The sequence below is a fragment of the Desmodus rotundus genome, chromosome 8, assembly GCF_022682495.2.
Source record: "Desmodus rotundus isolate HL8 chromosome 8, HLdesRot8A.1, whole genome shotgun sequence".
Taxonomy (NCBI): Eukaryota; Metazoa; Chordata; class Mammalia; order Chiroptera; family Phyllostomidae; genus Desmodus; species Desmodus rotundus.
In genome coordinates this window covers 18,674,706-18,691,500 of record NC_071394.1, presented here as the reverse complement: position 1 = coordinate 18,691,500, position 16,795 = coordinate 18,674,706, and the positions used below count along the sequence as shown (strand labels likewise).

General features: G+C 36.6%; 1 protein-coding gene across 2 annotated transcripts in view; it reads right to left on the bottom strand.

Annotated features, from left to right (window-relative positions):
• CSMD3 (CUB and Sushi multiple domains 3) overlaps positions 1–16,795 on the bottom strand; it is an 885,055-nt gene that overhangs the window by 355,669 nt on the left and 512,591 nt on the right. For both annotated transcript variants that reach the window (XM_024572155.3, XM_045181698.2), the window contains 3 exons: positions 13,159–13,341; positions 11,324–11,650; positions 8,234–8,428 (listed from right to left, as the gene is read on the bottom strand). In XM_024572155.3, the coding sequence (XP_024427923.2) occupies positions 8,234–8,428; positions 11,324–11,650; positions 13,159–13,341 (705 nt within the window). The remainder of the gene's footprint in view (positions 1–8,233; positions 8,429–11,323; positions 11,651–13,158; positions 13,342–16,795) is intronic.

Sequence of the window (16,795 nt, the reverse complement as noted above, 5' to 3'; positions counted from 1 at the left end):
CTAGTCACCTCTCTGCTCCACCCTTGGCAGGACACTGCAGGTCTGTGGCTGTCGGGTTGGGGGCCAAGCCCAGGCCACCGTCTTTGGTAATCTTTTCATGCATAGGAAACTCACATCACTGACTGGCCAAATTGTTTAAGCTAGACAGCTTTCCCTCTCTTCAATCTGCCAGCTTTCATCAATTTTCTTTCACTTGCTCAATGGGCATAGAAGCAGGTCAGCAAGTACACTGTATAATCAGATACCCATGTATGGATTCTAGTTTCATTTTCTCCCAGGCAACTCCATTCTCCATGAGGGGCTCTTTTAGAGCCTTTCTCCTCAACTTGGCATGAAGAGAAGGAGAATAGCATCCTCCTTCCTGTTGGGAGGTAAATCACAACCTGAAGAGCTTTTGACTTCAACAATTACAGATGGATACATACATACATGCGTACATGCATAGTAAATGTGCACATACATAATAATATAGATCTGAATCTCAGTTACTCTTGCTGCTTATATAAATTAGGAATCAGATGTCTGAGGTTATGATTTAGAGAGTTGAGTCAGTTAGGACCCACTTAATAGACACGCAAGGGGTATCTGGACCTCAAATTTTTGGAGGAGGTCTAAGTTGTCAATTCAAAAGCAACTGGAAAGTTTGCCTCAACACCTTGTTATGCACTTTGCTCCCATTATGTTTCTTGTCAGGGACATTACAGTATAACAATATACAAACATTATGTCTCTACAAGGAAGGGACAACTTTCCTTTAATTAGTGTTAACTCAGCATCTTAATTAAATCAACAGCTTTGAGCCAATAGCATTCACCCAACTCTTCCGATGTATTTCATTAAATGTAATCCTCTATATCTATAAAGCAGACCAGTGAATGTATTATGTCCTAATTATATTCAAGTACATGGCCATGTAATTCAGAAGGCCAATATTCCATTTCCAGTTTTGTTGAGGGGATTGCTTTAGATCAAAGAGGACAGCACTGGATATAGTTCAGAAAGGATGAAAGACAAAGAACCAAGTAAAAAGGAGAGACATGAATAGTAAATATGCATCAGAGTCTCTGAGTCCCAGAGAAGAGGTGGCTAAGAAGAAACTAATCTGTGGGCCCAGGTAAACTGAACAACAAGCCATTTCTATAGAACTGAAGAGCAGCAAGGGCAGAAGCAGGGAGACCAGTCAGAAAGCCACTGCAGAAATCTAGACTAGAGACTGCTGGCACCAGGACGTCAGCAATGGAGGAAGTATAAAAGCAGATGGGCTTTCAATCTATTCCAGAGATAGAGCTAATGGATTTTTCTAATAGATCGTGTATGGATGTGATAAAAAAGAAAGGAGTCAGGAATTACTTCGGGAGTGTTGGGCTGAATGACTGGAAAATGGAGTGCTATTAATGATGATGGAGAAAGCCTGTGACAGTGGCCTGTTTGGAGCGACTAGTGGAGATCAGATTGGTTTCTGACAAGTTAAGTCTGAGGGGCTTATTAAACATGTAAGTGGCATATTGAGTAGGCAGCTGAGTATATGAGTCTAGACTTCAGGGCAGAGAACTAGGCTGGAGATACACATTTGAGAGACATCGGCACATGGCTGGTAATTAAAGTTGAAGCCTGGATGAAAATTACCAATGAAGAAAGTGGAAATAGAGAAGAAAAAACATCTAGGATCTGGCTCTGGAATTCAGAACAACAGAGGTCGCAGAGATGAGAAGAAACCAGGAAGAGAGGATAAATGAGCCTGGGTAGTATACTTAATAAAGTGAAATGAAAGAAAGTTTAATTTTCTGGACCTGTTTAAAATTTTTCTGTGAACAGTTGAATAACGTTATAACTTAAAGCTATCAAGAGACATTTCATTTAAAAAAGGTAAATGGCAGGCATTTCAGATTTTACAACAAAATGATAGATGCATTTTAACCCAACTCTCATTTGTGTTCTGCAAATAAATCCTTTTCATCTTCCAGTCTATATGAGTGCAGTTTAGTAGTAGCACTTTAAAAAATGGCATTCACCAATAAATAATAAATCCTCATACATAGGAATAGTTCCTTTTGTGACTGAAACAGAGATAGAAGATTTAATGTGTGTCCAACAGTCTTGCTTTTTAAATCACACCTAGGAAGAAGAAACCTTTCATGTTTTAATCTGAGCCTCATGGCGTAGTATCTCTTTAAAGTTCTTTTGGGATTCAGTGGTTGATTTTTTACTGGCAAATACAGAAGCAGCTATTTATAATGTAGAAATGCAGCTTAGAGGGTAGCTTGAAAAGATATGTCAAAAACTTGATCTCTCCTTTTTTTTAAGGAGTGTATAATTCCATATAATGAGGTAGAAGATTGTATTCACCAAGCTTCCAAGAAGACAGAAACTTAATTGCAAACTATTAAAATGAGATGAACTAATCTTTCCTGGGAGCAGAGGTCAGTGGATTCGGTAGATTCAGGATGGAGGAGAGGGTCTGAATAAACGTGAATAAGAACATGGAGCAGAGAAAGGGAAAAGAAGAAGAGAGAGAAGACTAGCTTCGCAATAATAGAATTATGTGTGCAAGCATAAGAGAGAAAGATGATGAGGAGGAGGAAGATAATTTTTACACTAACAGCTATCTTGGTCAGAAGAAGGGGGAAGAGATGGCTTAGGAAGATATCTGGGAAACTTTCTGTTTAATGCACTATACAAAACTTTTTCCATCTGAACTCTAAGGAAAAACAAAGTAAAAATCTCCATTATTTATGAATGCTTCTTGAATAACTAATTTCTGAGTCTGCCTGAATCAAATCATGCTAGTCAATTGAGCCACATTAGCAGCTATATTATTGGGAAAAAAATGTATTGCCAAGTGGTGGAAAGAAAGGAGCAGACAGGAGCAGAATATAAATGCAAACCCAAAAGGACACTGCAGAAACTTACTTGGAGACTGAAATGATATCGGGGGAGAATGCAGAGTTAAGGATGAAGTGGGCTAGCCAGACTCTAGGAGCTGGAGGGTCAGACTTGAGCAGCATTACACAAATTCACAAAGAGGAGAGACTTCACACTTTTTCATGAAATAACTATCTGGAAAATGTTTTTTTATGTAAGTGCAAAGGACAACCAAGTTTTTGGAATATTGAGATGTCTTCTCTAAAGGGAAAGAGTGGATGGCCTCTTATCTACTCCTTTGGGTATCACACTTCCCAAGGGATTGGTCACTGCTGCTGGATTTCCCATGAAAGTGACCTTCACAATCAGTAATTCGAACCATTTCCCTCTTATGAGATGCCCTTTCCTCCTGTGCATGGAGGGACTATATGTGCTAACAGGAACACTATTGTCTCTTGTCAATGGCATTATTTTTATATTATTAATTATTGTTACTGTTAAATAGAGAAATGTCTATCTGTAACCATGTGTCTATGCAAAGTGAGACATCACACCTCACACTTAGGAGGGTGGTCTGTTTTGCTCAGCCCATCTAATTCATTTCTGCTACTGACCTGCTAATGTAGGCCTGTGTGGTCATGACTGCTACTCTACAGCCCTGGGTATCTGGTGTTACTTTTGGACTCAGAGCCATCCAAACCTCTATCTAATGAAACTCAGCTTTACCACGTTGGAAAAAATAAATATTCAATAAATTTGGGTGGAGACCTAGTGTTGGAACAGAATGTTCTGGGTAGGTGTATGAACTGATGCAAGGATCAGAAACACCTGTAAGAAGTTCATGGCAGAGTGGACTTCCAGCAAATTCACCAAAATAACCAGACTCCAGCCCCACACCATCAATCTGGTGAAGCAATTCAGAGTGGAGGACAGTGATTCAGCTGTGGCTATAGTTAAGAAAGAAGGCCTCAAACAACATAGATTTTAATCTACAAATGGTAAAAAGAGACAATGACAAAACAAGGCCTAGCAATGATCATTTGCGGTTGGATGATAAGGCAGGCGTGTTTCAGCCTTTAGGATTGGCCCTCGGCCAGGCAAAATACAGGTGACAGAAAATTGTGTTTCCCAAAGCCCAGTAAGGAAACCACTCAGGACTGGGTCACATGTTTCACCTAAAAATTTGCCTTCTATATAGCAGTGCTGGTCACAAGGAAACTTCCCGTGACTAGAAGGCATCTGGGATTTTTCTCAGTGAGAAAAAGATTCCAGGATTTGAGGGTCAGGTGTGGCTCAGTTTGCATTGCTAAGTGCAGTAAAGGAAATCTAGTTGCCCAGTACTCCCTTGACAAAAAGAGCAAAGTGAAAGCACCATTTTACTCACATTTCAGGAGATATAGGCACACACACATATACAGGTAAAAAGAGAAGTAAATTTAAATGCAGTTAAACCATGCTCCTTTTCCACATTTCCAAATTTCCTAGAACCTAGGCTGGTGGAAGGGACTTACAAAAACACAAGCTGGGTGAGGCTGGCAGTGCCCTCAGGGGCTGCAAAGTAATTCTGTCCATATTTTGAGAAAGAAAAAGGGTATGGAAAGAAGGAAGTCCAAGGCAGAAGATTCTCATGAGAAAACCTCACTCTTCAAAGGGCTGAATTTAGTGAGGAGGCTCACAGGTGCATGGCAGGGCACAAGGGCTGTGTGGAACAGAAAAAACTAAATGAATGCAATGGAGGAGGTTCATGAAGGGACCACCGGGCAAGAAAGGGAGAGTATTTATGCAGCTGCTATGAGTGAGACACTGTGGTGGAGAAGATTTTTAGGAAACGTTCTGGGGGGTACCTCATGAGAATCCCTACAGCAGGTGTATCTGTGATAACCATCTATGCCATTCTTCACTGCTTTAGGATGTGTCTTTGAAGGAGACACCATGCAGAGACCGGCTGGAGGGAAAGCCAGTTTTATTTAGGCTACAGTCCGAGCACGAGAGGAGTCACTGATTGTCACTCAGTGGAGTTAGGGTGACCATGGAATTCAAAGTGAATGATGTCGATGCTGAATATAGTGATTCATGTATTTTGTTTTCCATTAGCAGCACCGAAATATAATAAGACTTTAGAAGCATCGAATCTTTCTTCCTCATGAGGACATTTGATCGACCCATTCTAAAGAAATAGATTAAAGTTTTCACAAAGACAGCCTGAATCTTTCCTTAGTTACACATCAATGCTGAACTTCAGGTCAGTGAATAAATTATATAAGTCAGTTCTTCTCAATTGTATTTAAGCTATCGGAAGTGAGTCTCTGTGGGACCCTAAAACTGCAACAAATATGATCTCACTTCTCCCTTTTGATGAACAATTCTTATCCAAGGACTGGGGCAAATAAAGTTTCCTTTCACTTTTTTCAAAGATTTACCATAGCTTTAGAGTTGAAGATTGGTTGACGAGGGTGAGTCGCTAATTTGGCAATGTCTAAACTTCTAGACAATTGAGGTAGAGGGGAACTGGAGGGAAAGGGCAATCTTTGAGTGGGTTGAGTGGATTTTCTTATCAAAACATTTTATACTGACTTCCCTTGACCTATAAATTCTGATTAAAACAAATAACTTTCTAATTTTAACACACAGCAACCCATACACATAAGCAACTATTAATGATGCATTTGATTTTGGAGTATTTTGTCTAAAAATAATAAAGTGCAAATAGAAATGTATTTGCATTAATCAAAACATATAAACATGTATGTATTTCAATGTATGTATCTTATATCTCTATAAGATATTCAATATGATAATAAAAAAGTTTTAGCTAAAAGAGTAAGCATATTATGAGAGGCAGTGATAATGCTCTAAAATAGACTATAATAAATAATAAGCAAAACTTTTCTGTCAAAATATGGGTCCTGAAGAACCAAGAAGACATGCAGAGAGGGCTCCCAGAAAGTTCTTTATGGAAGTGAGGATGGCTGTGTGGCCACTTGAGGAATGGTGAAGGGTGGGTGGGGGTAATAATTAAAAAAAAGAAAACAGGGAAAAAGGAGTTTTCCTCAGCTATTCTCAAGCTTTTGTGTTTTGTACCTAAGTAGAATTGAGGCAAAACTAAAGGAAATCTTATTAACCTATGTTAGAATTGAAGTGAAATCCCCTTAGTTATATAGGAGTTGATAGTAGTCTCCTTTATTGGGTGGAAATTGGCTCAAAACATGGCCTGGGACATGGCAGGTAACCAGGCGAGCACCATGTAGGAGTGCATCCAGCCCACTATGACTCTGCCTTTTCTGGCTCCAACCTTATCCCGAGTGATGTCCCCACCCTGTTGTTGGATCTAGAACTTGGTGGGTGAGCCATCTGCACACAACTTCACTCAGGTGTGCAGTACAAAAATATTTTTCTCCTTTGGAAACTTTCATAAAGTTCTCTCTGGTGTGGGGAGGCCTGTTGGCCTGTGCCAAATGAGAGTTCTGAATATTTTGCTTTTCTCGTTTTTTAAAGTTCTATGCCATTAATTTTTCACAGTGAAAAATATCACTGAAATTGCTCTTTCACATTAAGCAGCAATTCATAAAATGATTTGTCGACATCGACCTCATTATTTTTACCTCTCCATGCAGCTAGACACCGAGTAGCTTCCCAACCAACACTCAAATTAGGCAAGTGAGGATCCAACAAGTTTCCATAGTTCCCGGGAGGTGGCCTCTGTGTCTATCCATCTGGACTGCACACAACTCCCAGTGCAGAGGACAGAGTGACTCAGATCACGTCACTTCCCGCTGGCTACAGGATAATTGTGAATTTGCTTAGCACTGTTAAAGAATGTCATGCTCCAGACCCCACTGGTTATTCGTCAAACTGCTGTCCTCCACTCTAGTCACACAAAACCCATGCTATCCCTTCCATCTGAAACACTTCTCCCATCTCCTACTTTTGCTTCAAATACTAATGTACACTTTCCTGACTTATTCCTCAACTCTGGGGCAGGAACTGTGAGGAAAAAATGAATGAGCTCAGAGGCAAAGTATATTGGAAAGAATGAAACATCACTTTCCATTTTTCCCTTTTTACTGTGCAAATCCATTATATATTTAAAACATAATAGCATAGTCATAACCATGATCAGGGGTAACGCCTGGGACATTGGAGGTTTGGAAACGAACAGCGAAGTCATCTTGTTTGGCACCCCTGATATTACAAACGGGAAAGGCATTAGAAATGGAGAGAGGTAACTGAAGGGGCTGATAGGAAAACAACAATTGCATGGTCTGGGTTACTTCATCATGAAACATTGTGAATACATTCGTTCAATGAAATTCAGCATTTACAGGCAATGTCTGTATTGCTCAATTAAGTCTTCTGTACTTATGAATATTATATATTAAATGTTCTCAATTTATCAGCTAGAAATTGAGAAAACAAATATTCCATTTTTAGTGTGGGCACAGGTGAGAATAAAAATGTGGAAAGCAAGAAAAAGAAGAAACCATTAAAAAATGATCACCTAATCATTACACGGTGATTTATTAAAGGGTGTTTCTTAGTTGTAGTTCATCAATTTCTTAGTAAAAGCTCTTCAATATCTTAAGAAAATAGATTTGTAACTTTAGGTACAAGATTGGAAGGAAAACAGTAGAATTTCACAATGTTAATTCCCACCAGGATCTTTCTAAACAAAGTGGCCACCCGCAGACCTATAGATTCTAAACCGATACACTATATATCTGTTGTATTTTATTTTTAACTATGATCATCCTTCCTTCTTACCAATACAACTTATGATTTATATGTATGCATATATTCAAAGTTATATACTTCCAAAGAATATATATGAATACTACACATTTATGCATAACATATATTGTCCTGAATTTTCTTGACCACATTTATTAGGGCAATCAAATTTTTTTTTAAATAGCAAACTGTGACTATAAAAAGTATACATTTTAAATAATGGCTGCTTCAGCACAATTTATTTATGGTAATTAATAATAGTGAACACACTTTTGATAATTAAATGTTCATACCACCAATGGTTAAAATGCCAGAAAAATGTGAACAGAAACTATAAAGCACAATGAACTCTACCTATAAGGTTTACTAAAGAGAATGCGAACATGCAATCAATATTTGCCATTTTTTAATGTATGTCTTTTCATAAGAGCTCTTTTTAAAGAAAACTTCTAAATGGTTACTAAAATTATTTTAACATGGAAAATTAAAAGTGTAATTTTTTAAACAGCATACGTCTAATGTATAAAACTAGTATTTCAAGAAAAAGATCACAATGGTTCTGGTAGAACAGTGCATTTCCTGCTGTGGTTTCTGGGGCATAAAGATGACGGGGTTAGGTTTTTTCACTGGCCTTCCTGCTTACCTCCACATTTTGGAATTGGTCCACTCCACATCACTTTTCCGTCCATAAGAATACATGTAATTGTTTCTGTTCCCTGGGTTTTAATAAATCCTTCTTCACAAATAACTGAAATCGAGCTTCCTAATTGGAAGTTGTCCCCGAACCGCCGTGCATTGATTGGTGTGCCCGGGTCAGGACACTCATTGTGTCCAAATGCTTGAGGAGGGAAAAGAAAAACGTGCAAACAGTGTGAGAGAAGCACTTGTGTATTTGAGAAAACAAGATTTTTTAAAAGAGTTATGTTTATTTCTAGAAAAGTCTTTATTTAAAAAAAAAATGGAGGCTCTCTTCTGCCCATACCTATTTGCCACGATGTGTAATTGGTGTGATTGTTTTAGAATGTGAATTTTACAAAATATCTAAATAGAACTTTTTCTGCTTATTTCTGGACAGTATTAGGCTTAGTCTATGCAAAAATTTTCAGTAAAAGTTAGTCAGAATTCCAATTAATGTGAATACAGAGCAGGTTAACATACACCATTGCAAACTTGTCTTATGATGCACTGTTTGGAATAAAGAACTGGTCTCATTTTGGGAATTAAAGTAAAGTGTTTCCATCTAGCATGAAGGTCTTACTATTTCTTTATAATTTTCCATATGTCACCTACTTTCTGCCAGCTAGGAAAGGGAAGAGAGATAACTCTTTTGCAATTACTAGGTTGTAGGCACTGTGATAGAAGCTTTAGAAATGCTATTATCTGGTTTAACATTTAGAACAGCCTGATGAGCAAAGTATCATCACTTTGTGAGATACAGAAAAAAGTTAAATAGCTTCCCTCAGAGCATAGAGATGGATTGAAATGTATCTCCTGGTCTGGCTTTTCATTTTTTCTTAACAACGTATTGTATCTTGGGCTATTTGTCTCATGTTTCCCATGGGAATGTGAGTTCTTGAGTGCAGAGCCTTTTGTCTCCCACGGTGTGTATCTTAGCACAGTCCCCGCAAGAGCAGAAGAGGAGTGGTGTTGCGTTTTTCTGAATTTTTCAGAGACTATAGACTCCATGAGCCCTATAATTTTTTCCTTATTCATCAAAATGACTTAATATGTATTTTAAATTTTTAAATTAGTATAGTATAAATGGAAGAATATTTAAAACAGCAAAGTCTAAATTTGTAAACCATTTTATTAGGGATTTACAATTGAACATTATTATATTCATACTGAATAAGTACATGCAAGTATTTTAAATATTCTCACTAATCCTCACTTTGATAGTGTCCATAAATTATATAATTACATTATTGATTCTCTTTTTTTTCTTTTCTCAACTTTTTTTTTTATAAGGATTTGATGTTGATTTACAGTCAAGGTCTAAATATTTTTAAGTTAAACAGTATAAAATATATTAAAATGAATTCTAAAATATATAAAATGAATTTGTAAGTACACATAGCTAACCATTGTTTTCTGTTCTTAAATCCAACTGTGATTAAGCCTAGTTGCTCCTATACAAAATTCCTGATAGATTTTTTCAGCAAAAAAATAATAAAAATAAGAATTTCACTAGTAAGCATTAAATATAGGAATTTACATATGATGAACTAAGCTTAAGTAACTACTAGATCAATGAAACAAGGAACAAGGAGGCATATTTCCATAATACCCAAAGGTAGCAAAACATTAAAGTCAAAATTATGCATTTAATACAAAATAAATATTGGAAATAGATATGTGCATATATGCATATATCTTTATATATATAAAGTGTTTCAAAAAGAACTTTCAGATAAAGCAACCATTTTAAACAGCAGGTCTCTATGACATGTCACAGACAATTTAGCTTTAATGATGAGCAATTACATGTTGACACATTAGTGACAGTATTCACCACTAGTGATACTTTGAAAAGACAATAACTGTGTTTTATTACTAATTGCTAAAGCTCAGCATTGAACAGACAGAGATGTGGGAGGGGTGCAATTCTCTTTTAAAGAGTAGAAAACTAAATCCTATTGTTATATGACGCAAATATTAACTTGTCAAGTTGGTCAATATCCAACATTGTGGAAGTTTCAAGGAAAAACAATAAAAATCACTACTAATCTATGGCTGCAGGTAAAACCTTTACAAACAGAAGCATTAGTATCTAAGCATATTAACTTACTAAGATTATTTTTTCTTTATGTAAATTATATTTTGGTAATATTGATGCCATTTTTTCAGAAAAAATCATATTCATTCTTTTGAAATACCAGTATATGAGTGATAGACAATAGCTAAGTAACATCAAAGACATCTCAAATCTAGAGCAATATAACAAGCACAATAATATACTATCAAACGTCAAGGTAATAGTCCAAAAGCCAACTAAACAATAATAGCTGATGTCTTCTGAGCATTTATTAGGTACCATATACTCTATGCTAAATTATTTATATGCATCACCTATTTTACTCAGTACAGAAACCCAGTATGGTTTTACTGATGAGGACACTGAGGCTATGTCATTTAACCTAAAAAATGTAGCAAAGCCAAACCTGAAGCTGCATAGTTTGGCTTTGGAGCTGATCTTCTTAATTGCTAAGGGATTCTCCCCTCTTGGTAGCTTCGCTAAATCAGCTCAGTGGCCTACTGTCCTTAAATTAATAAATTCCTTCTTTGTGATACTTCCTTAGCCTTATGGATTTGTCTTTGGAATTATAACTCTGTGCTGTTATTATTTGTTACAGTCTCCTCTTGGTTTATGAATATCTTGAAGGAAAGTTCTATCTCCCTTTTATCTTTGCATAAAGGCAGAGCAAAGCATGTACTATATAGTAGGTTCCAGGTTATGCTTACAAGATTTAATAAAATAAGCTAATATATTGGCTGATATAATAATGCTATCTTAAATATACATCCTTAATATCAGGCCTCTCACAAACAAAGAGAAATGATGCAATAGGGAGTAAAATATGGTTGGCAATCAAGGACCAAGTGACAATCCCTGGCACAATTATGTGTATTACTTGTTCCAGTTTCCTTCTCTATGGAACAAGAGAGCTACTTTCCAGAATTCCTTTCTAGTTCTACTTTGTAGAAACATGTTAAGTGGAAAAAATACACTTACTGTTATAAGTTATGTTAAAGCCACGTCCTGACATTGAGTGGTCAGCTTGAAATTCCAACCGCAGTATATGACTATTACTAGTCAGATGGGAAGGCACTTCAGCCCCAGTGAAGGTTCCAAGAATCGGGGAGTCTGGAGAGTCCCCATCTTTAACAGCGAGGAAGTCAAACTGAGATTCCAGGTCAAAGTCATTAAACGAAAGGTGTATGCGACTCCCGGGATCGGAGATTATTGTCCAGATGCAGTTTAAGTTATTTCCGTACCCTTCTGGATAGTCAGGAGAAAGGACGGTTCCCATCGGTGCAGTAAAGTTAGAGAGGCAAGGAACTGTTAAAAATAAGATTATAAAATACAATAAATGTTCAAAAGTCATACTTCACCTTATCTTGCCATATTCTACAGTTAGATAATCAATTACAGTTTGAAAAAATAATAACAATTTAAATTATCATATAAGACAGAAAATAAAAATTACCATTTTTCTGTATTAGAAAAAACAAGTAATATTTTGGATGACTATATGTCTAAATGTGCACAAAAGTATAACTGGAGCAATAGCAGCAATTTATTTAGACACTTAGGTTTTCATTACAGGCACAAAGTTTTTGTTCCTGTGCTTAAAAATACTGGTAGAGAAATATTTAGAGATTTCATAGAAAGTAATAACGCTCATGAAATAATTGAAGACGAAATACACTGTGTGACCATTCACAGAAGTGGGAATAAGAGCAGTGGGTTGACGAGTTTCATTCCCGCCATGGTCATGGATGCTCCGATGGCCCATAACCCGGACGAGGAGATGACTTAGCTTGCGTAACAGCCACCATGGATGGCTGACAGTGGGAAAACAAGGAAACTAGCCGGTCAGCATCTCCACCTGCCACCAGCAAAATACATTTTCAATAGTGGAAAATGTATTTTGCAGCATGTAGTGTAATTCAGATAAAATGTAGGTCTTGAAAAATGTCAGTATTTTTTAAAACCAGGAAAATATCGAAGTGAGGTTTGTGCTACTGTCTTTGCAGGAAATATATGATTTCACAAATGAAAAGCATTATGATTGCAAGTTGGATATAGATGGAAATTCTTATATTTAAAAACCAGAAAATTAGTTTTACACTCATGATTTTTGACTTATACGTTTTCACTTGTGAATATTCAAAACAAAAATTCAAATTTTTCAATATTGCAATCATACCTGGCAAGTTGTATTTATTGGTAGTGAAAGTTGTATTTAATTAAAACTAAATGTGCCTCAGTATATAACATAAATTATATTTTGTTGCAGTTAAAATAAAATGTATTTGAAGAAATACATTTTTAATACAAGTACAGTGTATTTCATAAACACTGATGAATTTTACTCTGTGCAATATAAATAAATGGCATTTAAGTATGCATTAGAGTGAGCAACTGCAAGCAAAACTAAGTTAAAGCATCATGCATAGAATATGTTTTAAATATTTTAAGTGTTTTTGATTGCACATAAGCATATACTATCTTATTGAAATAAATGAGTCTATTAGAATTAGCTCAGATGTATAATTTCCATAAAAGTATGCTATCTATAAAGTATAAAATGCCACCAATAAAGTGTTACGAGAACACATGTAATATATAGTTTGCAATTAACAAGTGAACTATGTTAACTTTATTTAAATCTGTAATAAAATTTATAATTTGGCATAAGCACACTTGTTAAAGATAGTATCACAAAGTGCTACTCATTCAAAAATAATTACACGGTTCCAGCTCTTTGCAATTAATTACAAAAGCAATTATATGCAAGGACAGGGTAACATATGCTCTCTGGAAGCAAAGCATTTGGTACTCACAGATACAGATGGGTATGTTTGCAGACCATTGGTTATTCTCTTGACAAACAATGGATTTTTCTCCAATTAATTCAAACCCAAACTGGCATTCGAACCTTAAAACATCACGATTAGAAAATCCATCGCCTTCTCGAATTCCATATAGAGGTGTACCAGGATCGCCACAGCTTTCTTTTTCAATTTCTGTAAAAATAGGTTAAAGTCAGTTCCCAAGGTTTTCAGGCATTTGGGATCCACACATCCAGTTTAGTTACTACATGAATACTCTCTACAGTTGAGATATTTCAGAGCAAAATATAAAAATGTTATCCAATGTTACTTTTTTCCCTTTGCTACTTTTTTGAACCTGATCTGATGAACTGATCTGTAGGGAACAATAAGGGTATTTCTCTCATTTTGGAAAACTGAGGGCACCAAAGCTACCGGTATTTCATTTTTGTTTATGTTGCAGTAACATTGGTCTATACATTCTGTGTTTGCACTGGTCTTATTCAGATTTAATATCAAGGGACAAGATGAGTGATTTTCTAACTTTCACTAGTCTTCAAGCTAGGTTTTATAACAAGAAAATTTGGATCCTTGGGTGTTAGAACTTGCCCCCCCCAAAAAAAGCTGGCTCAATGTGGTATAATTTTGAGGTACATATCTGACTACCATTTCTATCTCCTCTAAAATTATTTTCCTATTGAGGTAGGAATTTTAACACATCTCTTTGTAGTTGAATCAATTTCATTTAGTTTACAGCATCATTCAGCCATTTAATTTATTCAGTAACTCTTTATTTGAACACCTATGATTGCCAGATTATGTTCTAGGTATGTGGGATAAATCAATGAATGAACAACGGTTTCTGCTCTCTGGTAGTGTGAATTCCATACGTCTACAAATAACAAACAACAACAAAAAACATCTTGTTCTAGAAGGTTACAGGTGCTGTGGGGAGGGTGTTGAGCAGGGAATACTGGGATTAAAGTGCTAGGTGATGGTGGAATGATATTGTTACTAGACTCCACAATTTTATTACTTATTGAAATTGCTTCTCCTCTTGAAAGAATGAAAGAGTGGATATTTCTTCACCTGAAAATGTCTTTATTTTGGAGGCATTGATTTATGAAATTCTCAGCTTACCTCTAGATCCTATTTATAACTTTATATGTTCATTTATACGTATTTATTTTAGGGATGCCCTACAGCCTTATAACAGCTGGGATTTTCTCTTCTTATTCTTAAAGATCTGTATATTATTTTTAAATGTTTCCCATCATTGTTGGATTAGGATCGAGAGTGTTTATCACTTAAAAACCATATTTTTAATGTTGCTCTTTCAATTCAACATACCTTAAAATGAAGGAAATGTTTGCAAATAAAGGTATAATTTTGAAGCTGCAATACCCTCTCAGACAGAAAAGCAACAATATGCAGTAAGTAAAATAAACATATACCTATTGTATATAACTGCCTTTCACACTTATTTTCCTATCCAGGAGGCAAGCCTAATATCTGAACAAATAACTCATGTGCAACAGATGAGCGCTATACTAGAGATGTGTACAAAGAACAATTATAGATAATGACAACTATCACTTATTGAGCATTGACACTGCCCTGATACTATAAAAACATTTTAAAATGTTTACTATGTAATTTAATTGTCATTTAGCCTATGAAGGAACTATTGTCATCTACATTTACAGAGGAGAAAACTGATAGAGAAGTAATTTTAGAGACGGAATATTTGTGTCTATCCCTCAATTCATATGCTTCCCCAATTCATTTCATGAGGCTTAACCCCCAATGTGAATGTGATGGTATTTGGAGGTGACGCTTCGGGAAGTTATTAGGTAATGAGGGCAGAGCCCTCGTGAATGGGATTAATGCCCTTGCAAAACAGGACTTAAGTCCCCTTGTCTCTTCCACAGTGTGAGGACACAGGGAGAAGATAGCCATCTCTGAACCAGGAAATGAACTCTCTCCAGACCCGGAATCATTCTGTGCCTTGATATTGGACTTTCTAGTCTCTAAACTGCAATGTTCGCTGGTTATAAGCCACGTGGTCTACGGTATTTTTGTGACAACAGCCCAAAGAGACTAAGACACTAACTTGTCCAATTTCACACAATTTGTGAATAACACAGTCTAGGTCTGTCTGGTTCCAAAGTCTTCTGCACCAAGCTCCTGTGGAGGAATTTTCATTCATTAATTATCCATTTATAAAACATTTATTTAGTTTCTACAATGTATCAAAAACAATACTAAGCACTAAGAATATAAAAACAAATAAGATGTAGCCTCCATCCTTAAGTGAGAGCACAAAGAAGCCACAGCAAAGACCTCTTAGATGTGGAAGGTAGCAAATAAGTCAAGGTTTCACAGAACTGGTGACTTTGAGATATCTCTGAGTTATCTATCTGAGCGAACTGGGGAAAAGTAAGGAAGAAAAGGTATCCAAGGAGGAAGAAGAAAAGCAGTGTGAGAAAAGATATGAAGCATTCTTCCTTCTCTGTCCTTCCTCGCTCCATGGCTTGATTTGGGTTAGCTGGAAGGCTGCGGAGGAAAGGCTTGTACTTGTAAAGCTGTCAGGACGGTGACGGGCAAGGAGAACTGAGAAACACATCCAAATTGAAGGAAATAAAGGCGACATGACAAGTAAATGAAATGAAGTTACGTGGGTTGCATCCTGACAAGGAAGGAAAAAGAGACATATTTGGATAGAGAAATTTGAATGGGATCTGTGAATTATTTGGTAGTGTTATATCAATATTGATTTTTTAATTTAGATGGTTGTTATGTGAGAGTCTTTATTTTGGTGAAATTCAAAAAGTATTTGGGAGTAATGAAGCAATATATTTGTATCTTGCTCCCAGCTGGTTCTGTGGTGGTTTTAAAACATGTCTACAAATTCTTTACTGTTCCTCCTATTCAGGGGTGGAGTTAAATTCTCCTCTCTTTGATTATTGGTCAGCATTAGTAACTGGCATCTAATGAATGAAATGTGGTACAAGTGACAACCATGACTACTTCTTTTGGCTTCTCTCCTAACACTACAAGTTGTCTCCAGCCCCTGCAAGTTTTGGCCATGGAGTGACCATTGGTATAGGCACTTTTATCTTGTCCATTGTGGCAAAAACTGTAGCAGCTCCAGTAACCATATCTGACCCCACAGAATCGCCAGAAGCATGATTTTCCTCAACAGCTTTCCTAAGGAGCCGCTATGCAGTTGAGAGAGTTAAATGCCTGAGGGGTGAACTTTGACCACCAAGTAGCAGGAGATGGGAAGGAAACCAGTAGATAAATTGTTAAGACCTCCTCCCCCAAAACACATGGCTCCCGAAGCACAGCTGGTCCCTGTGGCCCACATCACCCACTACACAGCTGTGTTTCTCGTGAGGCTGTGGCCACTCAGTAACATGGCACCCTATATTTGATTCTCCTATTTCCTTGTTATTTCTCTCCCTCTCTCTCTCTCTCTCTCAACTCATTTTACTATCTTGGAATTGCATTTCTTCCTTCCTGCTGTAAAATATTAGTCCATAAGCTTTGCCTCAGTGTGTGCTTTCTAGGGAATCAAAGATAAGATAAGTAATGTCAGGGGCACAAAACTAGTAAGCAAGGTAATGGAATGGGCTATCTAAAGATT